Consider the following 22,927-nt stretch of genomic DNA (forward strand, 5'->3'; position numbering starts at 1 on the left):
TCGGCGATTCCCACTAAGAACCTGAATAGAATGCCAAATATGAAGCGATAGAGAAGTGACCGCACCCAGAATAAAACGCCAAATTTGAAGCGAATGTTGTTTTGGATATCAAAAACATCCCAGCCCTACTGCATCTTTGACGAGGATTGTCTAGTCCCAACAAACCATGTATTGTATGATGGGCAAAGAACTTTGTTGAGTTTTCACAGTACGCAAAAGCCATTAAAAATATATATAATAATGAACTAATGGGCACAGCACATGTAGGAGATATATTAAAAAGAATTAATGAACCGATGAACATGGCTCATGTAGGAGATGTATATGTACTAAAACGTATATGCAAGTGATGGCTTTCCCTGTTACCTGCTTTCTTCTTAACCGAAGACCAAAGAGAAAGAATCTAGAAATCGAACCAACATAGCTTGAGAATGTTGTTACGCGGGCTACAACCCCTTGCTGAAGTCCAAGGATGATGATAGGAAGCTGGAAGCTCAAAAGCCTTTTTATAGAGATATTTCAAAAATAAAAGCTCAGGATTTAGGTAACCCAGATCAGAAAGTATTGAGATCATATTCAAAACTAATAAATCTCTCCGTTCCATTGAAGTGTCATACTTTTTATTTTGATATGTCCCAGAACATTTGTGAAAAAGTTAAAACACCTTTTAATTTCTCTTTTCAATATAGCTCTTCTTTCTAATCATATGTATATTATCATTCAAATTTAAAATTTGAATTTATGGAGATAAAATTAAAAAGAAAAGCATAAACATCACAGCCAAACCACTATTCTTAAAAAATTAGATTTTCAAAACATGACTAAAAAATTAGGACAGAGGACATAGTATTTTTCTGGAGAGCTGTTTGATACCAACCATGATTCGCCGTCAGGGGTCACGATTGCGTAGCGATTTCGATTGTTTCATATCCGTCACGACATATCGATTAAATATCAAATAATTCCTACATTATAGCACATAAAAATTTTTTAAAAATCTGAAAAAATTATTAAGATTAAAAAGTACCCAAAAAAGCACAATATGAAAAAATATCCAAATCGATTCCGAATTGACTCGAATATATCGGTTGATACCAATCATCACAGATTTGAAACGATCAATATCAACTGAGTTACAATAAGTCGCTGCGGATATGATAATATCTGCGATATGGATATCAATATCGTACCATTCTCCCCATTCAAGTTACTACTCGACTAATTCTAATACGAATCGGCTGATGTTGCTAACATGATGCCAACCGCACAAATAAATCATTCGGTAGGAACCTCGGCCGTCCTGGTTTCCACTTCCAGGGGGTGCGTAGAGTTTAATGAATAAAAAGGACCATACAATCAAACTTTAAATTAATTGAAGTTTGTTCCTGAACATTTGCAAAAATATCGAGAACAACGCTGTTTAGTCAGTTCAACCCAGCTCAGTCTGAAAATATGCTATCAAGATTAACCAGAGCCTAAAGTCAAACTTCTTCAAAGAAACAGGCAAAGCATAATCACTTAGACAAGAAACAAAAGAAAATTTGACTTTGTGTACGGGTTCAAGCAACCATCTAAACATACTCTATTTCTATACTTTAAATTCCACCAAAATAAACCGCCAAAAGAATAAGTCGTGACCATGCTCTCCTCAATCTAACTTATTGCTCCTAAACCAGAATTAGCTCACTGCTCATTTAAGGCTTCAGGACCAGGGCCAGCCCAAACTTGGCACTCTGGTCAATAGACTTGGTGTCTACTTCCCCAGTAATTGTGAAAAGGGACTTCGGACGCCACTCATGCTGGATCAGAGCACTGGCTTTGCCATAATTGTTAACCCGAGCCTTCAATGTGGTCAAGGGATCCAATGCATGCTGAGTTCCAAGAGTGATGGTATTTTCATTCGTGGAGAAACTATGTGTCACCTCAGCACCAACAGCAGTACTAGTCAAGGGGCTCACAGTATGGTAGTATGATGCACTCAGAGCATCCCCCTTGTCATTCCTGAACATAAATACTTGTTAGTCAAGTCATATATGAATAACGAATAACACCATTAATATTTAAGCGAAGACCCCAGAACATATTGCTGGGAATTCATGGACATACCAAAAACTGTCTTTCAACTATACTACAACCAAAGAAAGAAAACAGCTAACAATATATATGCAAACCACAAAAAACCAAATATATTCTCTGTATCCCAATTAAGCTAATACAACTGAATAACATTGCCATATTTAAGATAACCACTTACAAGGTCAATGAAGCAATAAGGTCAGATTTGGTGAAGCTCAATCCAGCATTGCACTTGGTTAAGGTCCCAGTCTTGGTGTCGAAGGAAACATCAGTTCCTAGTGCAAGCGCATTGGTTCCAACCACACCTGAGAAGTTGATAATAGGGTTCGCTGTCAACCCAACGCTTGTGCTTATGCCAGCATAGTCATGCAGATATTGAAGTTCTAGCTACAATGTGGAATAACAAATCACTAATACATTTTAAAACAAAGATATATAGCAACAGTGATGTTGAACCACAAACAAGAAGTCAAAGAGATTCTTACCTTTCCAGACCGTTGGTCAGGAACTCTGAAGCTAAAGATTGTCTTCAGACCAGGTACCGGCTCATCAATTGTAACAGCCGTGAAGAGCTGTTAACAAAACATAAAGAAATAAATAAAACAGCAGGTTAGATTCTGAAGCACTAAAAAAATAGTGGGTGATCTGTGCAAGAATAACCAATTAAGCTTGCAAAACTACAAAATCATAACCCATAGAGGGTAATGTATCTAAGAACAAAGAAATTTGGCAAATACTGAAAACATGGGACAAGGTTAGGGGCAAAACAAATCCGTCTAATATCCATGGAAAAAAAAAAAAAACAAGCCTACTTAGGAAGTGGGTAGCAATTGAGGGACGAGGTGTGTTAAACCCAAAGGTGCAAACTGATTTCCCATAATATTCATGCTAAAAACAACTATGCCGAAGAATTTTTGATTTTGATAGAAACATCATTTACCACCAGGGACAAGTGATCTAACAGAATACACTATTTAGCAAACAAACATGATGAACACTGCCGTAAATATACATAGACCAAGACAACAGTGATTCAATTGCATACGAGAGTATCTAGATTGGACTTACATTGGACTTTGTGTCCACTTTAAAATCAGTGGTAATGTTCTTGTTCTTCAACTGAGCGTTCACATCAGCCCAAAAAAGATCACCCTTCTTTGTTCCTGATGACGTGACAGCCTAAAAGAAACAAAGCAGAGAACCATCAAACTCGTACAGAAGCAGCAGAGGAATCGACAGTCTCTCAGACTCACCAAGTTGTGATATATAACTAACAGCATTAAATCTACACATTCACATTCTTATCTGTTATGTGTTCAAGCAATTGTAGATATGCTGCTATAAAAACAATGAAGGACATGCATGACCTAAACCAGAACAATCCTCAGCAAAAATTTGGTCGTTGCAAGTCAATAAGATTCCATCATTCCTTTAACAAGTGAGAATGAAAATAGGTCATAAAACTACCTTGAATACATAATATTACCACCAACAATGAAAATAAAGGGGTGCAACAACTAATGCACATCCAAAAGTCTAACAAGCAAATGCAACGGAACTGCCAAGCCAGTTCTCGGCCATTACACAAACAGGACAAACTAATAAACATTCATACAAACTTCTTCCAACGCAATTCACGCATTCCAATAACATGAACAATTACCACATTCAACAAAATAACTATTATTTTCTAAGTGTACCATCCAGCAAAATATAACACATCATTTTTTCTGGAACTCCTAAGAACGAAAATATTCCACAGCAAACTATTGTGAATTCAACAAATAAATTTTACTTTCAAAAAAACTACGACAGAACAGTTTCCAGAAAACAAACAAATAGACGATAGCTACGGAATAAATCCCAAAAAAAAAAAAAAAAAACTCACAACTCCAGTTGGCGAGCAGGTTGTGATAGTGAACTTGTGGTCGCTCTGGAAATCCTTGTACAGAAGATCTATTACAACACAGAAAAAGGAAGAAAAAAAAAACTTCATCACCAAAAAAAGGGGGAAAAAAGACTAGAACAGAACCGCAATGATTCAATAATTCAAGCGTATTTATAGCCGCATAAATTGAAAACATAAATACATAATTTCGATGCATCCACACATGTATGTATTAATGTATGTATACACGAACGAAAGGGAAGAAGTAGACCTCGGACCTTCTTGCCGATTTCGGTGTAAAGACCAGGACCTTTGGCCATGATTTCAAACTGTGCAGAAAATTATCGAAGTTTCAAGAGGAAGAAAACAACTGAATGGAGAGAGGAGCAGTGAAGCTTTGACGCAAGAGCGGGAGTGATTGGAGCAGGCATCTATGCATGTGTGTATATATAGTATAAGCGTAATTCGGTGGCTTCGGGGCCGTAGATAGAAAGCTTGGAGAAGGGGATAAACTGAGATATTCTATTTCTATGCCACTCTCAGGGGATCAGGGCCGTCCAAATGCTTCGAATTGGCTGGCATTCGGTTGTTTTGGGGATCGCTGTTAGAAAGCTCGGAGAAGGGGATAAATTGTACTCCCTCCGTCCCGTTTACTTAGTCTTGATTTTTTTTTCACACAGATTAAGAAAGTGTAATTAATTTGGTTGGAAACATAAATTTAGATTAATAATTTCCTAAAATACCCTTATGCTAATAAGGAAGAGTGCATTGGAAAAACTCAATGTATTCAATGTAATGGGTTAGTATTTAATAACAATGTATTAATAACAAGATATTTAATAAGGGTATTGTAGACAATTTGAAAGATCATTACATTTCTTAATGGGAAAGTGGACTACAATTTGGGACAGATCAAAAAGGAAAACAAGACTATCAAAGTGGGACGGAGGGAGTAGAAATTTTACCAAATCCTTCGAAAATTACTTGACCAGGTCCACAGATCCACTTGTGGACCGTGTGGTTCATTAGCGGCCACGTCACTTACACAACAACAAGGATTAACAAAATACGGATCCAGGGCTGGAACGGTTGTCAGAGCAATCGTTTCGAAAGGTGTAATACCATTTGCACACGGTGTAATATCATTTGTATAAAATATAATAATAGAACAACATTTTTGTGGGTCCTGCACGGCGTGAAGATCGAGTTACAAAGAGTGATCTGAACCGCACAAATTTTTTTTGCCTAATCATGACCGTAAACCTTTTTTGTCAAAGACAACCCTTCCAGCCCTTCCCCCACAAAATACTCCTTTCTGTCCCCCAACAAGGAAGGAAAATTGGTAGTTTATTATTATTGCATTTTTTCGGGAGCCCAAAGAAATGCTAATTAAGTAACTTCGATTTCAACCAACCCCCTCCAAGGAGCAGACCACCCCACATTAATTATAGAGTGGGAGGTTAAGATTCAAATCTTATTTTTGTATTAATGTGTCCCTATATGAATATTTTTTAAAAAATTCATACGGATGCATGATGATGCATCCGCTTAATATATATAATGGTTCAGTCCCGTCTAGTTGTGCCGTTATGCAAAAAAAAAAAAAGAAAAAGAAAAAAAACTTTCGCTTCAATAATATGGTAGATAATAACTGGTGCTAGTACATTCTTCAGTGGTTGACTGGTTCTATTTCTAGTCATATTGCGGCAATAGCCACGCAGTTGCAGCTACAAATTGGCCAATTACTATTGAATTGTGAATATGGATCAATGACATACTTTTTTCTGAACCATCGATTTCTTCATCTTTGCGGTACAAATCACCATACCATACTGATTGCTGACCTGTTGAGCGGCTAAGGCTTGAATTGGAATATTTAGGCTGTAATTTTGGTGGTGCAGCTGCTGGCCTTCCTGCCTTTTCTTCGGATTCTTCGTTGTTGTTATTCATGTCATAAGAGTATCAACATTATGAAAGGATGCCTTTTTTTTTTTGGTTGCACTCGGCGGACTAATAAATTCATATCAGGTTGGAAAAAAGGCTCCTTGATTCATAACAACGCTAATAGGTAGTAGTAAGCCAATGCAATCGGTGTAGCTATTAGCATGCCCATTAACACCCTGTAAGAAACGGATGAGCAGTTTTAACCCTTTCGGCAGTTCCAAGTATTTGACATGGTCGCATAACAAAGTTTGACTGGTTACCCTGTGCTGAGGATGTCGGGATGTACGTGATACTCCTTGGCAAACACAAACGGAACGATTCCTTGAGGAAGCGCTGCCTGTAATTGCACAAAAACTCAAAACATCCACCATTTACATTTCACAAAGTCCCCAAACAAAAAGGTGATATGCTTAATTTGCAACCCCCCCAGAAACCACAGAGCAAAGTAACATTTCACCTGTACAATGGCTACTTTAAACGATCTTCCTCGCAATCCAACAGCAATGGAGCATCCTGCCATCACAACTGGACCCACCACAAACCTCATTGCCATGGCTAACAAAGCTTTTCGGGTCCCGCATGCTAGTATACCCGTCTGTGAAGCCATGAAAAGACCTAGAGAGACAGCCAAGAATCGGAAGTTCTCAAGCAACAAGTGTAAACTGACATCATTTTTGAAGATGATTTATTTTACAGTTTACTCACCTAAGCTGAACATTGCCATTCCCAGTCCTCCGTCCGACAGAACAGTTATCGATCTGTCAACTATCTTTGGAAGCTGTAGTCCCCACCTGCATCCAATTCAGTTTCTTTTTATCATGGCGAGGCTAAATATATAACAGATGCATAATGCTTTGAGTGACATTCCGTTCTGAGGTAACCGTAGATTTAAGTAAACCAATCCTGCTTTAAGCTAATTACCTAAAGTGTATGCATGCCCAGACAAGACCGGCCAGAGTTCCATGAGTATTGGGATTGCTTATGAGCTTCCGTCCGACGGTAGAGAGGAGGAGCGCAATCTTAGACTTTTTTCCTTGGCTGTTGTTAGGTTCATCCTCTTCTTCGTCTTTTTGTGACGCTGCTTCTGGGGCCTCTAGCTCTTCTTTGGTATTTGGATAGACCAAAAAAGCTTGCACTTTAAACTCCGCGGTCAAAAGAAATTAAAAGGACTTCTACCTCGATTTTCCTCCTCGGAGTCTAATTTATGCCATAATAATATTTACCTAGCTCATCCCGCTTTTGATTCAAATCTTTATTCACATTTGAGTCGTTGATGTACAAAATCAAGAACATTGATGCATACATAAAGGACTAGACTAGAGGCATAAGCATGTCGCGACAAGCCAATAAACGTGGGAATTAAGATAAATTTTGTGGGTCCAGCTACTATCTTTCTTTTTTTAGGACTGCTCTATACTACTAATATTTTTCTTTCGATTGTTAAATCTGAATGAATGCAGCCTACTATTTTTGTCTTGCTTGCTCGGGAAAAAAAAAAATAAAGTTCATGAGAAATTAAAGGGGTTTATTCTATAAAAAGTGGGTGAATATGTGGAGATCATAGGTGAGTATATATTCTATGCGTTTTATTCTTTACGTATACCTGTAACTGTTGATGGTGGAGTGGCGTCAACTCCTCTCGCGGCATTGATCTCAAACAAAAGCAGTAAAAGGTTGTACCAGATTAAGCTTTGTAGCACAACTATCTGAGCAAGGAACCCCGCTGCTTCAGGTCCATACATGGCTCTCAACAGTGGGATTCCCAGGATCAAGGTATTGGGAAGTGTTGATAGCGAGAGACCTGTAATGACCCAACTCAGGCTTCCTCTGGAGTTGATTTTGGCGATGACAGTCAAAACAAAGAAGGCCAGAAACTTTTGAAGGAGATCAGCACATACGAGCTTCAGATTCATCTTGTAGGGGCTGTTGGATGAGATGACCTGAAATGACAACAATGGAATTGAGAATCTTGCGACAAACTTGTTGATGCCTGAGCATTGATCCGCTGTGAAGAGCTTCCACCATTTTACAGAGGCATAAGCCAAGATCATGGCTGCGTATAGCGGGAATATGGCTTCCACAACGTGATAGACATCAATCAGGGAAACCATGGCCTTTTCTCGGTCGGGGAATCCTTGGTATGAGGCCCCTTTTTTTTATACTGTACTTGGTTTCTTTGTTGGATTGCCAAATCTGCATCTTTCTTGGGAAGCTCTCTCAAATTACCTTCTGGATTTCTTGTTGGAACAAGGTGCTTTTGATACTGCTGGTGAAATGTACTAGTAAGTAGTATTACAAAAACTAGGGAGAGACAGCCCGCGCGACGCGCGAGAATTTGGTGACAATTAATGATTATTGTTTAATATTTTGTAATATAGGAACTGAAGTATGATGATTTTTTCATGTGATTTTAATAGAAAAATCATAAATTACATAGTGAGTCAATAAAAATAATGTGCAATAAGACATCCTTATCGTTATACTATATAACAATCCATTATGATCAAAGGTTATTTTTGAATTTCAACTGCAAAAATAAGGGTAGTTTGAAAATGTAAGAATGTTTGAAGTGTAATTAAAAAGTATCCAAAGGTCTCTTCTAAAACTTATCCAAGATAATAAAATATTTTAAAGTATCAATTGGACCATTTATCTCTCGAATCTATATATGTTCATGAAAGATCCTTCAAGCAATGCTTCTGATTTCTTATTGAAATGACTTAACTCAACCTTATATTTATCACTTTCAGTCAATCAACAAAAACTCACCAAAAACAAATCTAACAAGATAAAAATCCTAAGAAAATAAGCACAAGCCAACAACAACAAGCACGATAAAAACAACAAAGCTACAAATGCCAACCAAACAATACAATACAAGACATACATCAAAAAAGACAAACCAGACTAAGAAACCAAAGAGTCTTCACAACATAGCAAGAAAATAATCTTCATAAATAATGTTCACCCCCACCATAACAAACAAGTCCTCCACATCCATGCACAACTCTGATTACAAGCTAACTAAACTATCATGACCTTATCAAAAAAAATTGCTACAACATAATACATTTCTAAATACAGAAATTAAAAATGCAAAAGTAAAACAAAAAGAAATTCCTCATTATGAATTTAAATTGCTAACTATAGTTCATGTTCTAATCATTCTTTTCATATATTTATCTATTGTTTAATTTTTTTAAACTTCTTTTATAATTCATTAATTTTTATTGTTTTACTATGGTATATCATATACTTCTTTTAACTATGAATATTTTTCTTCAATCGTACAAAATACAATTATGAGTAAATAAATTAATACAATGCAATCAAAATGGTGCTGTAGCTAAAGCATTTAAACACATCAAGTTTCACTACAAATTCTTTTACATAGTATAAAAAAGTAAATTTTTTGTATTTGAAACTATATAAACAGTATAATACAAGAACGAGATCATAACATGGAAAGCAAATAGAGTGCAAATGAACTGCTGAAATGTAGTCAACAGATCCCTGGAGTCAAGACTAATAGGAGAAAGTTTATGAGAAATAAAGTTATTTGACTTAAATAAAGAGATAATACCTTGGCTGAGGAGGAGAAGATGATAAAATTACTTTTCTGATTATTTTAGAAAGTGACAACATTATCTCAAATTGTACTTTGACCAGAGACAGAATCTCTAGGATCTACTAAGAAAAACAATACAATTAGTCAGTTTTTGAAATTAGAAGTATTAAAAGGCAAACTATATGGAGTTCTTGAATAAACCAATCATCAGAAAAAAAAAAAACTACAATCGAATAAGACAAATCCAGAGAACTCACCTCAATTTAAAGGAAAATCTATGCATTTCACCAAATATTTAATAACCATAATAAAATCAAAGAGGTGAAACTGAAAAAGAAGAAAGGGTATCGGCTAAATATGAGGACATAAATATGATAATGATTGTTCAGATAATAATTAAGTTAATTAATTGTAATTAAAATCCAATTATGTAAACATCCAATTTATTCCTTAACAAGAAAGGTTTAAGGAAATTGGAAGGCTTGGATGTTAGTATAATAAATGATTAAAAGGACTTTTATGTAATTCTATCAAAATACAAGCTTTATTCAGTTGTACTTGATACTCAACTTGGCACCAAACATTGTAACATACCAAACCTGCCCCTAACCTTAAATGTCTGAAAGGTTATATAAGTAATTATAGTGAAATTAAAGTTATAATGACTTGTACTCAATGTTCCAATTACTCTTCAAACACTCTCACATTCCCAAAATAGCCTTATTACCCTTGCGGTTGAAATCTAGTTCTAAACTCGTTCTTATATAGTATAAGGATTTAAACTAGTACTGTAAATTTTTTTTTTATAAAAATTTAAATTGATGCCTCCTCCTTTTAATTAAATGACCATTTCTAACCGCTTAAGTAGCTCCTCCGGGTCACTGGTGATGACGAAAATTGAGGTAGGATTAACCCTTTGTAAGTAATACAAAACATGGAAATATTCAAGCGGGGGAGACAAATGAAGTTGTGGCCGTTGGAAGAAGTGGTTCTCCCCATCTGTCGCTCAAAAAGCGTTTGTCTCTGGGAAGTATTGCTGCTATTTAAAGCAGTTTTGTTGAAGTTACGAAAGGGGTGTGTTTCAAGGTAAGTAGCTGTTTTGCAAGCATTTGCATACGCTACAAAAAGAAAAGGGTCCGAACCCGAGGAATCAAAGGGAGGGTTCGACCCATATTCAGAAACATTAAAGGCCCGAAAAAAAAAAGAGGAAAAAAATAAAAGGGCAGCAGGCAGCCGAGATGGGCGAACCGGTTTCCAAGTTGGTTTGTGTGTTCCTGTGTGCTTTTACAATAGTGGTGGTGCCAACCCTGATCACGGCTCAAGGCAGTGGCAGTGCGGAAGAGGAGTACTGGCGAATCCGAGCAGAGGAAGCCTGGAACCACACGCTCAAGGCTTATGAGGCTAATCCCCACACCGTTATTGGGGCCTTCAATAAGCAAGCTTCCGAGTAAGTGTCGTGAATATGGTTTCGGAAAACATCATCGTTGCTTTAACGTTGTACTGCTAAAGATTAAAGTGGATTGATCTGATAATGATTAGACGAAGATTTGGAAAGGCAAGATTCATAATACTATATATTAACAATAATATATTTTGTGAAACGTAATTATATGTCTGAAGAATCTAGCGTACGTGCATGTAGTGTAGTACCAAGCAAGAAACGAAATGCCCGGAAAAACAGCAGCACAGGATGACAAATTAACAAAGCTGAACTTGCCCCCATGCTGCCATACACAACGTTTTGTAAATGCATAAATTATAAACGGTAATTACTGTTTTCCAGCATTACGTACTCCAAGCCGATTCTTTCTTTAAAAGAACAGAAAGAGTTGATTTTTTTCCTTTTTTGAACGTGGTGCAGCGCTGTGAAAGAATTCTTGAGCGAGAAGAACAGCACGAGGAGGGAACTGAGAGGGAAAAAGTGGGGAGGAGGCTGCTTGGCTACCAACCCAATCGACAGGTGCTGGAGATGCCAGCCAAATTGGGCCGACAACAGAAAGAGGCTGGCAGATTGTGTGGTGGGTTTTGGCCGCGGCACCACCGGGGGAAAGAATGGTGCATTCTACGTCGTCACAGACTCTTCCGATGACAGCATTCTGGCACCGAAACCCGGAACCCTTCGCCATGCAGTGATCCAAAAGGAGCCACTTTGGATCATATTCGAACGCGACATGGTAATCAGGCTCACGCAGGAGCTGATCATGCAGGGCGACAAGACCATTGATGGTCGTGGGGTGAGCGTCCACATTGCTTACGGCGCTGGAATCACCATTCAGTTCGTTAAGAACGTCATCATCCACGGTCTCCACATCCACGATATCCATCAGGGCAGCGGTGGCCTCGTCAGGGACTCGGTTGATCACTTCGGGATTAGGACCATGAGCGACGGAGATGGGATTTCCATCTTCGGATCCAGCAACGTTTGGATTGATCACGTGTCCATGTGGAAGTGCTACGACGGCCTCATTGATGCCGTCGAGGCATCCACCGCCATCACCATCTCAAACTCTCACTTCACCGATCACAATGAGGTGATGCTCTTCGGTGCCAGCGACAGTCAATCCAAAGATGCTGTCATGCAAATCACTGTTGCTTTTAACCATTTTGGTAAGAGGTTGATTCAAAGAATGCCTAGGTGCCGATGGGGATTCATTCACGTCGTCAACAACGATTATACTCACTGGGAAATGTATGCCATTGGTGGTAGCCAACATCCCATTATCATCAGCCAGGGTAACCGCTTCATTGCTCCTCCCGACATCTTCAAGAAGGAGGTAAGAAGAACGGTTAATTTTGGGTTGGAAAGACTTTTTTTTTTTTTTTTTTTTTAAAGTAGTACGACTGACCTCCTCGTGGGACTGAAATCAACAGGTGACAAAGAGGGATTATGCGGAGGAAGCGAGATGGAAGGAGTGGACGTGGAGATCAGAGGGAGATCTTTTCATGAACGGAGCATTCTTTGTTCAATCTGGAGATCCAGATTTTACCAAGAAGCATCCTGAAATTTTCGACGGCATAGCTCCTGCGGATAGTTCAGAGGTGACTTGGATAACGAGGTTTGCTGGTGCCCTTATGTGCAGACCTGGAAGCCCGTGCTAGTAAAAACTAATCCCCGTGCGTTGCCGAGACAGCTTCAGCCATTCAATAAACAGAACCCAAAATCAATAAAAAGCCATATCTCATGTAACTTATTTTTTTGAGGAGACATTGATCGATCGGGGAAAACATTGACACAAGCTAATTTTCTTTTCTTTTCTTTTCTTTTCGATGGGTTTAAAATTATAATGAAAAGCAATGCCAAGTCCAGCAGGTTTAGCACTTTTTTTTTTTTTTGGGTTATTAATTTGGACACGTACTGTACTGTAGGGGGATTCAGTTTTGATTTTTGTACGAGAATGCCTTTTATTTTTCTTTAGATGTGAATAACGTTGAACGAAAAAGAGAGATGAAAAAGAAAAAAAGGGCTTATATTTTGCAAGTGTTCACATCTTTCTTTCTTTTTTTTTTTTTTTTTTTTTGGGTTCAAGCAGATGCAGCAGGAAATTATGTTAAAACTTTTCAAACATTATCAGTTTAAAATTTGGCCGCCTGATATTGTCATCCAGGCACTAATGACAAACAATCATAAGCATATCCCGGCAAAATGGTGTACTTGGCTTGGGAAGTTTCAATTTATGGCAATCATATTGTTGCCTACGAACTTTCTGTCTAACTCTCAATCTGAGTGCATTAATTCCATATTTTGGACCAAGTATGAAGAGGTGATTTTTGGATGGTAGATAGACCGATCTAAATCAATCCTCTCTGAGACGAGGTGAGGTTTCTTTGCTTGTCCGAAGTGGATGGCGGGGCTTCTCCCCTGATATCACTCCGACGATCAAGTTAGTATAAGAACGAGAGAAATAGTAGTATATAAGAATGAACAGTGTGCTTACTTGTTGGGAGTGTGTGTGGGATATTTATAGAGTGGGAGTGGAAGGTAGGATGGAGGACTTATGCTGGCGGGACCCACGACCTGGCATTACGGCTCTGTTTCTTGTCAGGAGGCCTGACTCTGACACTGTAGCCGCCCGAGCAGGGTGACGGAGGATCGTGCTCAGTGGCTATTAAGTGTGTCCAGTGCGCTTTTCAGATAAAGCACACTGGTTTTGGGTGGTGTTAGGTAGGTTGACATCATCAGCGTGCAGCCGAGGTGGATGTGCCTGGAGGTCGGCCAAAGCCTTGGCCGACCTCAGGGGTCATTTGTGGGACGTGACCGTATTTGAGTGGACGGGGAGCTGGGTTCACCTCGGCAAGGCAGGGCCGGCCGAGGTGAGCATCCTCAATAAGCCCCCCAAGCCTCGGGAGCTCCGGGGATTGCGAGGTGCCGAGGCTTCCTGGTGCCGAAGTCGTTCAGGGTCGGGGTCCTGTAAAGGCTCCGGAAGACGCGGGGGCGTGACACGTGGGCATGTCAGTTGATGGGACGTGGGGAGTTAGTTGACACGTAACCGTCACGTCGTGAAGTAGTGGAACGTTTCGATCAGAGAGGGTGTCAGTTGAAAGGACGGGACATTAATGAAGAAAGAGAGAGACACGGCGTTTTGAATTCGAACATGGCCGCCTCTTCGGATTCCCCCAATCCCCTATAAATGGGGGGTCCTTTTCACCGCATGACCCATCACTTTCCCTTCTTCCCCTGCGACTTGCAAGATTCGTGAGTGTTGCCGAAATCAATCCTGCCAGCCGAGATCAACGCCGAAGTCATCACCGCGTCCGATACCGTAGTCAATAGTAAGTATATTTCTTTTCATCTCGTCTTTCACACATGGTCAAAACAGCTAAAACCCATAAGGAAACCGTGACACCGAGCTACCAGACCGAGGTGGGACCGGACACCTTGGAGGTGCCGACGTCATCCAGCTCAGAGGGATCTACTCTTAGTGATGCGGAGGGGTCAGCCGAAGTGGGAACCAGCGAGGCAGCCTCGGATTCGGAGTCATCCGAGATGAGTGATGGTGGTTCCGAGGTCGTCTACAATAGCGAGCTCGGAACTGAGATACCCCATGACGAGGGCGTATTGCAGCCAGTCACTCCGAAAGATGTAGCCAAGATAGACTTCGGTAAGATGCCGAAGTTTAGAAGTCGTATGGGAAGAGACAGGGCTGAGAGGGTGATAAGGAAATATCCCTTCCGGCCGGGGTATCTCATCACCTCGCCTGGGCCGGACGACTCAGCCGAGAAGCCCCCCATGGGCATGGTGGCGATCTACGTCCAACAGCTGGAAGCTGGGCTGAGAATGCCGACGTCGAGATTCTTCAGGGACGTACTTCATCACTTCCACGTGAGGATTACTCAACTCACCCAGAACGCGGTCCGCATCCTCGTAGGGTTCGAGATGTTGTGCCGACATCAAGAGGTGACTCCCTCCGTGGACCTCTTCCGCCGATACTACACTCTCAAGGCATACGGGACGGACAAGGGATGGTTTTATATCTGCAATCGGAACAACGCCATCCCGAAGCTCGTGATCGGTGCTCCCTCTTCGATAAAGAACTAGAAGCGTGACTTCATCTTCGTTCCAGCCGTGGACTTCCCTTGGGGTTTTTGGTGGAGGCCCATTAAATCAAAAGCCGACCCCTCAGCGGGGGACCACGAAGAGGAGTCCTTCCAGAAGTTGATGGGGTCTGGACTTCGGCTGTTCAGCAATGACTACCCCGAAGCCATGCTGGTCGATGGGGGAATCAGTCGAACCGTGATCGGTCCTACCAAGCCTCCTTTCTTTTCCACTAAACTTACGAGACCTTGTAATTTTCCTTTCATAACTTTTCTTTCACTTCGACTGTGGCAAATAATAATATTTGCTTCTTGTGCAGTGGTCAAATTGTCCGACATCATCACTGCTGGCTCAACCGGGGTGGCCAAGAGGTCGAAGAAGAAAGACTCTGGTGAGATCTCGGCACCTCAGCCAAAGAAGAAAAAGGGACAGGTGGCCAAGACCTCGGCAGCCCAGGGCACTCCTACCACGGCCGCACAAAGTAGCTCGGCTGCCGCAACCTCAGGATCCACCTCGCCGGTGCCCGAAGGGGTACCCCTCGAAGTGGTCACTACGGCCCTCCCACCTCCTTATGGCCGAGACAAGCAGCTGAAACCTCCGGTAAATGCAGTCTCGGGGTCCTCGCTATGGAATCGTTTCCATAGCCCCCCAGTGTTTCTCGGGAAGGAAAAGACGCACTCCGGCGAGCATTGGTGTCCGAACTGGAAAGTTACGGTCAACGACAGGTGTAACCATCCTCGGGTTGCACAAGAGCTAGTGATGCAATCCACCTTGCCAAGGGACTTGGAGTTCATGAAGAAACTGACCCCGGCCGAGATGGTTCAAAGTCTCATGGTGACCACAGCTTCCAACTCAGCCTTTGTGGCCAAGCTGACACACCGATACTGTGCTCTGGTCGAGGAGCAGGACACCGGCAAGCTGTAGAATCAGATCTCCAAATTGGAGAAAAAACTGAGGGTGTCTGAATCCGAGAAATCGGAGCTTCAGAGGCGACTTCAAGAGGCCGAAGCTAAGGGTGAGGAGTCCGAGGCTACCATGAATAGGCTCAGATCAGCCCTCGAGGAAGAGCAGAAGAGGGGGGACGAGGTGAAGAAGTCCCATGAACAGGCTCTCAAGGGTGCTGTAGCCTCGGCCGTTGACGCTTTTCGAAAGTCTGAGGCCTTCACCAGGGATCTCTGCCAGCTGATAATGCCGAGGTTCATGTTCGGTTTCACCTCAGCCATAGACGAGGCCGCCGCTCACCTCTCCTCCAAAGTCTTGGAGTCTCTGAAAAATCATGCCAACTATAATGAGGATTCCAAGGAATTGTGCGATCGGATGGCCGAGGGCCTCCAAGCTGGGAGGAACTTGGCCGAAGTTCAGGAGGAATTCAACAAGTGGCTGTCCAAGTTCGACGAAGTGTTCGAGGAGGGCGAAGGGGAAGAAACTGAGGGAGACCTGGGTGAGAAGGTGGGTGAAGTGCCTGGAGGAGATGAGTTTCATCCCTGCGGGGAAGAGATCAGCGAGCAGGCTGCCCAGAAAGCAGCCGAGACAGGGGATGGAGCCGAGACGGGGATCTAGGCTCGTAGTGTTTTAGGTAGAATGCCGGGGTGGCTGGTGTTTAGTAGCACTTCCCGATTTCGGTCTTGCAATCATGTAATGTCTCTTTTTATTAAATAAAATATCTATTTCTTCTCATCTCAGCACTTTTAGCTTCTTACTTCGTCCCCTTTATTTTTTAATAACGGATGTGGAACACCGAAGTGTTGAAAAATAACAAAACAGCTGAAATCATAACTTGATGAAATGTTCAAACATAATACAATTTGAGGTTCTCGGCGTGCCAAATCCTCGGCACTAGAGAACCATCTCGGTAGTTCAATTTACAATATCCACTAAGACTAGACTCCACAACTCTGTAAGGGTTTTCCCATTTCTGGCACAATTTCCCTTGTGGCTCAGCTCGGCTGAATGAGTTTTTTCTGAGGACCAAGTCTCTTGGCCGGAATCGACGGTGTTCGACGCGGGCATTGTAATAGCGGGCCAGAGTGTTTTTGTAGGAGGCTATCCGAGCTGAGACGATGTCCCTTTTCTCATCGACGAGGTCGAGATTCAGTTGCCTCTCTTCTTCATTCACCTCGGCTGCATAAGCCATTAGCCGAGGACTGGGTGTGAGGATCTCGACAGGGATGACAGCCTCGCTCCCGTAGGTCAAGGAGAAGGGGGTCTCCTGAGTGGCTGACCTCGACGTGGTCCGATAAGACCACAGGACACTGGGGAGTTCTTCCACCCAAGATGATCCAGCTTGGTGTAGTCGGGTCTTGAGACCATGCAAGAGAGTTCGGTTGAAATTTTCGGCTTGACCGCTGGCTTGGGGTGGCCCACCGAAGTGAAGTGTTGTTTGATGCCGAGGTTCTCATACCAACCCTTAAATGGGTTCTCGACAAACTGCCTCCCATTGTCTGAGATGATGACCTGGGGTATGCCGAAACTGCAAACGACTCATTTTCAAAAGAATTTTTGAACCGCCAACCCGGTGATGGTCCTTAGAGGCTCGGCCTCAACCCACTTAGTGATGTAATCCACAGAGATTACAAGGAAAGTATAACCCCCGACGGCATTGGGGAAGAGACCTATGATGTCTGTCCCCCATTGCTTAAATGGCCAGGGTGAGGTGATGGGAACAATAAAGTTTGATGGCTAGTGGTGCTCGGGGGCATGGACTTGGCAGGAAGGGCAGCCGAGAACGAGGTCTTGGGCGTCTTGCTGAACCGAGGGCCAGAAATATCCAAGAAGCAAAGTTTTCTTGGCTAACATCCTGTGGTCGACATGAGCTCCACATAGGCTCTCGTGGATCTCGTGGAGGATCTGGCGTCCTTCCTCGGGGGTAACGCACCTCAGCCATGGATCCAAATAGGAGCGCTTATATAGCTCCCCATCGCGGAGGGCGTACCGAGCAACTTCGCTTATATAGCTCGCCTCGGCTCGGTTCTCGGAGAGGACTCCCTGACCTAGGAAGAGGATGAACGGACTCATCCAAGTATCTCCAGAGTGGACGGGGTAGGCCACTTCTTCCAGGTATCCCGGCTCGGTCAGTACTTCCACAAAGACGGTCTTGTTGAGGTCAGAAAATGATGTGGAAATCAGCCGGGACAGAGCGTTCGCTCGCCTATTCTGGGAGCGGGGAATTTTTTGGATTTCAAAATACTGGAAGAGCGCGGTAAGTTGGTGAACTTTGGTGAGATACCGTTGCATGGTCTCATCCTTGGCCTCATATTCACCATGAACTTGGCACACTACGAGTTGGGAGTCACTGCGGACGTGTATCCACTGCGCACCGAGTTTACGGGTTAGTTGGAGTCCAGCGATCAAGACCTCGTACTCGGCTTCATTGTTGGTGGCTGGGAAGTCAAAACGAAGGGCGTACGAGCACACTTCTCCCTGAAGTCCTTCCAAGAGCAGTCCAGTTCCGCTGCCATCCCCATTAGAGGACCCGTCCACGTACAGCGTCCACGAGGGTGAGCTGGACACTTCGGCTACGGCGGAGGTAGACTCAGAACTTTCCGTGAAGGTGAGTTCGGCAAGAAAATCAGCTAGAACTTGAGCTTTTATGGCGGTGCGTGGCTCATAGGACAGATCATACTCCCCCAATTGACAGCCCACTTGGTGAGGCGTTCGGAAGCCTCGGGACGCACCAATATCTGCCGAATGGGCTGGTCTGTCCTGACGGAGATGGGATGAGCTAAGAAATAGGCCTTCAGCCGCCGAGCTGCGTGGACAAGTCCCAGTACGAGTTTTTTCACCTGGGTATACCGAGTCTCCGGCTCACGGAGGGCCCGGCTAACATAGTATACTGGCATTTGAGTGCCCTCATCTCGGATGAGCACAGCACTGACAGCCTCATCGGCCGCGGATAGGTATAGATACAGCTTCTCCTCAGGCCGTGGTGAAGCGAGAGTGGGCAGATGATGCAGGTACTGTTTCAGCTTGTCGAAGGCGGCCTGGCATTCTTCGGTCCAGGCAAATTGGTCAGCCTTTTTCAGCACCTTAAAGAAGGGCAGAGCTTTCTCAGCAGATTGGGATAGGAAGCGGTTCAGCGCGGCCAGACGTCCATTTAGCCTCTGGACTTCTCGGAGGTTCCGAGGTTGAGACATGTCCTGAATGGCTTTGACCTTGTCGGGATTGATCTCGATTCCCCGGCGAAAAACCAGATACCCCAAGAATTTTCCCGAGGTGACGCCGAAAACGCATTTCTTGGGATTTAACTTCATCCTTGAGACCCGCAGGACGTCAAAAACCTCCCTCACATCCGATAGAAAGGCCGAAGTGGTTAATCTTTTGACGAGAATGTCGTCCACATAGGCCTCCACGTTGCGGCCGATCTGATTTTTGAAGAGTCGGTTGATCAGCCTTTGGTAGGTTGCCCCGGCGTTCTTTAGCCCGAACGGCATGGTAGTATAGCAATAAACACCTTGGTCGGTGTAGAACGCCGTCTTCTCTTGGTCCTCTTCATTCATTCCTATTTGATGATACCCTTTGAAAGCGTCTAGGAAGCAGAGGATCTCATGCCCCATGGCCGAGTCGACGAGGGCGTCTATCCTCGGCAGAGGGTAGCAATCTTTGGGGCAGGCTTTGTTAAGGTCGGTGAAATCCACACACATTCTCCATCCACCGGTGTCCTTTTGACCATAACTGAATTGGACAATCAGGTGGGGTATTGGATCTCGTGAATCATCTTGGCGGGCAAAAGCTTGTCGACCTCGTCGGATATGGCTTTGCTACGTTCGGGGCCGAAGTGCCTTCGTTTCTGCCTCACAGGACGGGCCTGTGGATTGACGTTGAGCTAGTGAATCATGAGCTCGGGTGGCACTCCGACCACTTCATCAGCGGACCACGCGAAAACATGTCGGTGGTCCTTGATCAGGTGGATCATCTCTTCCTTTAGGGGCGAGGGAAGTCCGGCCCTCACTTGGACCACTTGGTCCGGTCTCGACACATCCAAGATCACCTGCTCCACCTCATCCCCGGTCTCAAGCCTGTTGGGCTCTCCGGTCTTCTGAGGATCGATACTGTCTATAGAGAGGACCGCTGGTCTCTTATCTTCAGCCCTCAACGGGGTCCGGGGGGTGACCGCGGCTTGGATGGTGGCGAGGTAGCATTCCCGGGCGACATTCACGTCGCTGCTCACCTCGGCCACCCTCTCAGGTGTTGGGAACTTGAAACGCAGGTGGTAGGTAGAATATACTGCTCTCAAGGTTTTGAGCGTGGGCCGGCCTATCAGCATATTGTAGGGAAAGTCTGCTTTGACCACCGCAAAGCTGACAGGCACAGTTCGACAGCGGGGATGACGCCCGATAGTTACCATCAGAGTCACCATGCCCTCCGGGTGGACGACGTGTCCCCCAAAGCTGACAAGGGGGGTTCTGACAGGAGTGAGTTGCTCTCTGGTCAGGTTTAAACTCTCGAAAGTTCGGTAGTACAAGACGTCTACCGAGCTTCCGGGATCGACATAGACCTTTTTGACTATGTAGTTATTAGTGAGGACCTCAATCACGAGGGTCTCGTGATTGCTGGAGGCGGCGGGGACAGGGCCGCTGGGATCGTAGGTGATCACTTCAGATAACCGGGAGTTGGGACCGTAGGTGATCACTTCGGATAACCGGGAGCTCGGTTCGGCCGCTTCCATGCCGGCCTGGCGGTATGTCCGTTTTCGGGAGTTCTGGCTGTCTCCCCCCGTTGGGCCACACGCGATCGTGTTGATCACTCCGGCGATGTTTGGGCCGTAGCCTGGCGATCCGTCGCGTGGAGGCCTCTTTTCTTCCTTACGGTCCTCGGGACCTCGGCATTGAAGTTTTGTGTCCCGCCTGTCTTCTCGGCGGGGTCTTCGGCTCTCCCTGTGGGAGGCGCTTCGGTTGAAAGTTTCATCCTTGCGGACAAACTGCTTCAAGTATCCTTGGCGGATCAGGTTCTCAATTTCTCGCTTCAAATCATTGCAATCTTCTGTCTCGTGCCCAACATCTCGGTGGTAGGCACAATAGAGGTTGGAGTTCCTCCTATCCCTTCTCCTCGGGATCTCAGGAGGGGTTCGACAGAGATGATTTTGCCTCATCACCGCCAAGACGTGAGACCGGCTGGAATTGAGCGGTGTCAGCTCGGCGTCCGAGGTGGACGATCTGCCTTTCACTATCCTATCGAAGACACTCCGGCGGTCCTGGAACTGGTTTGAAGTGCCACTTGGGCCTGGTTCACTTCGGCCGGTGTCTTTCCTCCTCCGGGGATCTTGCCCCGTACGAGATGCTTGGGTTTCTCGCTTCATGCGATTTACATCCTCACTTCGAATTTCCTAGTCCACTCTTTCCCAGAATTTCCGAAGTGTACGGGGGTAATCCCGATGGATTTCGGTGTTGAAGATCCTTGCCACTAACCCGTTGGTGAAGGCAGCGATGGTTACCTGCTCGTTCTGATCAGGTATCTGCACATTCTCCTCGTTGAACCTTTGAACATACGAGCGAAGTGACTCGCCCTGACCCTGTTGCAGGTTCAAGAGATAAGCTGAAGTCTTGGTGATTGGTCGAGACGACACAAAGCGGTGGATGAACCGGTCTATCAGCTCGACCAGGGAGGAAATGCTCCTCGGTTCTAAACTCCAGAACCACTTTCGGGCAGTCCCATGTAAGAAAATGGGGAAAATCCGACAAATCACGGCGTCAGGGACGCAGTAGAGTCGAAAGGCGAAGATGAAGGCGCGGAGGTGATTCTCGGGGTCACCTCGGCCGTCGTAGGTGTGCAAGTTCGAGAGCTTAAAGTTTGGGGGCACCATTTCCCCGTTGATGTCATCTGTGAAGGGCGGAGCCCTCATGTAGTCGGCAGCTAGACCTCCAGGGCGCCGAGGTGGGTCCTCGGCTCGTTTCCCTAGCAGTCCCCGGGAAAACACCCGGGAGATGGAGGCAATTTTAGAGGTCGCTTTGGAGGAGGCGCGCCTGGAGGTACTCCAAGAGAGACGCCCCTCATCGGAGTCCTCACCTGAAGGTACTTCAGGGGACTTCGTCGATCTTCTCTTGGAAGACTCGGCTTTTTCTTTCCCTTGCCTCTTGAGGTACCTTCCTAACTCCTAAAAAATGTTAGGGTTGTCCGTTACGAGCTCGGCCATCTTTGCGATGGCTTCCTCGTTGTTGGGTTGGGTCCTTTGGGACCCTTGCTCTTCAGAAATGCGATCTTGCTAGGCTCCCGAGGTCTGCCCAACCCCGGTCGAGAGAATTCTTCCGCTTCTGAAGCGCGTGGATCTCATTTTAGTAATAGTCTCGTTCCCACAGACGGCGCCAATTGAAGAGGTGATTTTTGGATGGTAGATAGACCGACCTAAATCAATTCTCTCTGGGACGAGGTGAGGTTTCTTTGCTTATCCGAAGTGGATGGCGGGGCTTCTCCCCTGGTATCACTCCGACGATCAAGTTAGTATGAGAACGAGAGAAATAGTAGTATATGAGAATGAACAGTGTGCTTACTTATTGGGAGTGTGTGTGGGATATTTATAGAGTGGGAGTGGAAGGTAGGATAGAGGACTCATGCTGGCGGGACCCACGACCTGGCATTACGGCTCTGTTTCTTGTCAGGAGGGCTGACTCTGACACTGTAGCCGCCCGGACAGGGTGACGGAGGATCTTGCTCAGTGGCCATTAAGGGCGTCCAGTGCGCTTTTCAGATAAAGCACACTGGTTCTGGGTGATGTCAGGTAGGTTGACATCATCAGCGTGCAGCCGAGGTGGAGGTGCCTGGAGGTCATCCAAGGAGGTCGGCCAAAGCCCTGGCCGACCTCAGGGGTCATTTGTGGGACGTGACCATGTTTGAGTGGACGGGGAGCTGGGTTCACCTCGGCAAGGCAGGGCCGGCCGAGGTGAGCATTCTCAAAGTACGTTACATACTTAATTTAACCAAAGAT

The 22,927-nt window shown here is 44.5% G+C and overlaps 4 protein-coding genes across 4 annotated transcripts; 1 reads left to right on the forward strand and 3 right to left on the reverse strand.

Annotated features, from left to right (window-relative positions):
* Window positions 1-1,346: 1,346 nt before the first annotated feature.
* Window positions 1,347-4,558, reverse strand: LOC113698272 (mitochondrial outer membrane protein porin of 34 kDa-like). Its single transcript, XM_072057476.1, has 6 exons — window positions 4,236-4,558; window positions 3,965-4,032; window positions 3,145-3,255; window positions 2,562-2,648; window positions 2,255-2,463; window positions 1,347-2,001 (listed from the first exon to the last, which is right to left on the reverse strand). Exons 1-6 carry the CDS (start codon window positions 4,282-4,284, stop codon window positions 1,695-1,697), a joined length of 831 nt encoding a protein of 276 aa, XP_071913577.1. The 5' UTR covers window positions 4,285-4,558; the 3' UTR covers window positions 1,347-1,694.
* Window positions 4,559-5,592: 1,034 nt separating this feature from the next.
* On the reverse strand, window positions 5,593-8,129 carry LOC113698547 (probable auxin efflux carrier component 8). The gene is made up of 6 exons (XM_027218410.2): window positions 7,512-8,129; window positions 6,830-7,010; window positions 6,614-6,699; window positions 6,366-6,523; window positions 6,169-6,245; window positions 5,593-6,084 (listed from the first exon to the last, which is right to left on the reverse strand). Exons 1-6 carry the CDS (start codon window positions 8,017-8,019, stop codon window positions 6,015-6,017), a joined length of 1,080 nt encoding a protein of 359 aa, XP_027074211.2. The 5' UTR covers window positions 8,020-8,129; the 3' UTR covers window positions 5,593-6,014.
* Window positions 8,130-10,574: 2,445 nt separating this feature from the next.
* On the forward strand, window positions 10,575-12,986 carry LOC113698847 (probable pectate lyase P59). The gene is made up of 3 exons (XM_027218794.2): window positions 10,575-10,923; window positions 11,338-12,250; window positions 12,348-12,986. The coding sequence occupies exons 1-3, from the start codon at window positions 10,715-10,717 to the stop codon at window positions 12,573-12,575; spliced, it is 1,350 nt and encodes a 449-aa protein (XP_027074595.1). The 5' UTR covers window positions 10,575-10,714; the 3' UTR covers window positions 12,576-12,986.
* Window positions 12,987-17,688: 4,702 nt separating this feature from the next.
* On the reverse strand, window positions 17,689-19,649 carry LOC140010290 (uncharacterized). Its single transcript, XM_072056846.1, has 2 exons — window positions 18,792-19,649; window positions 17,689-18,711 (listed from the first exon to the last, which is right to left on the reverse strand). Exons 1-2 carry the CDS (start codon window positions 19,647-19,649, stop codon window positions 17,689-17,691), a joined length of 1,881 nt encoding a protein of 626 aa, XP_071912947.1.
* Between the last annotated feature and the right edge of the window lie 3,278 nt (window positions 19,650-22,927).

The sequence above is a fragment of the Coffea arabica genome, chromosome 7c (assembly GCF_036785885.1).
Source record: "Coffea arabica cultivar ET-39 chromosome 7c, Coffea Arabica ET-39 HiFi, whole genome shotgun sequence".
NCBI lineage: Eukaryota > Viridiplantae > Streptophyta > Magnoliopsida > Gentianales > Rubiaceae > Coffea > Coffea arabica.

Excerpts from the sequence above, each read along its gene's own strand:
- LOC113698272 (XM_072057476.1), bottom strand. The coding sequence starts at position 4,284 with ATGGCCAAAGGTCCTGGTCTTTACACCGAAATCGGCAAGAAGGTCCGA. Across the intron at positions 2,649-3,144 it reads AAGTGGACACAAAGTCCAAT|CTCTTCACGGCTGTTACAAT; the intron begins GTAAGTCCAATC and ends TTTTGTTAACAG. Across the intron at positions 2,002-2,254 it reads CTTATTGCTTCATTGACCTT|GAATGACAAGGGGGATGCTC; the intron begins GTAAGTGGTTAT and ends ATTTATGTTCAG.
- LOC140010290 (XM_072056846.1), bottom strand. The coding sequence starts at position 19,649 with ATGTGTGTGGATTTCACCGACCTTAACAAAGCCTGCCCCAAAGATTGC. Across the intron at positions 18,712-18,791 it reads CGGAGACTCGGTATACCCAG|GACAGACCAGCCCATTCGGC; the intron begins GTGAAAAAACTC and ends CATCTCCGTCAG.
- LOC113698847 (XM_027218794.2), top strand. The coding sequence starts at position 10,715 with ATGGGCGAACCGGTTTCCAAGTTGGTTTGTGTGTTCCTGTGTGCTTTT. Across the intron at positions 10,924-11,337 it reads TTCAATAAGCAAGCTTCCGA|CGCTGTGAAAGAATTCTTGA; the intron begins GTAAGTGTCGTG and ends AACGTGGTGCAG. Across the intron at positions 12,251-12,347 it reads CCGACATCTTCAAGAAGGAG|GTGACAAAGAGGGATTATGC; the intron begins GTAAGAAGAACG and ends TGAAATCAACAG.
- LOC113698547 (XM_027218410.2), bottom strand. The coding sequence starts at position 8,019 with ATGGTTTCCCTGATTGATGTCTATCACGTTGTGGAAGCCATATTCCCG. Across the intron at positions 6,246-6,365 it reads TTAAAGTAGCCATTGTACAG|GCAGCGCTTCCTCAAGGAAT; the intron begins GTGAAATGTTAC and ends GTGCAATTACAG. Across the intron at positions 6,085-6,168 it reads CCCGACATCCTCAGCACAGG|GGTGTTAATGGGCATGCTAA; the intron begins GTAACCAGTCAA and ends CGTTTCTTACAG.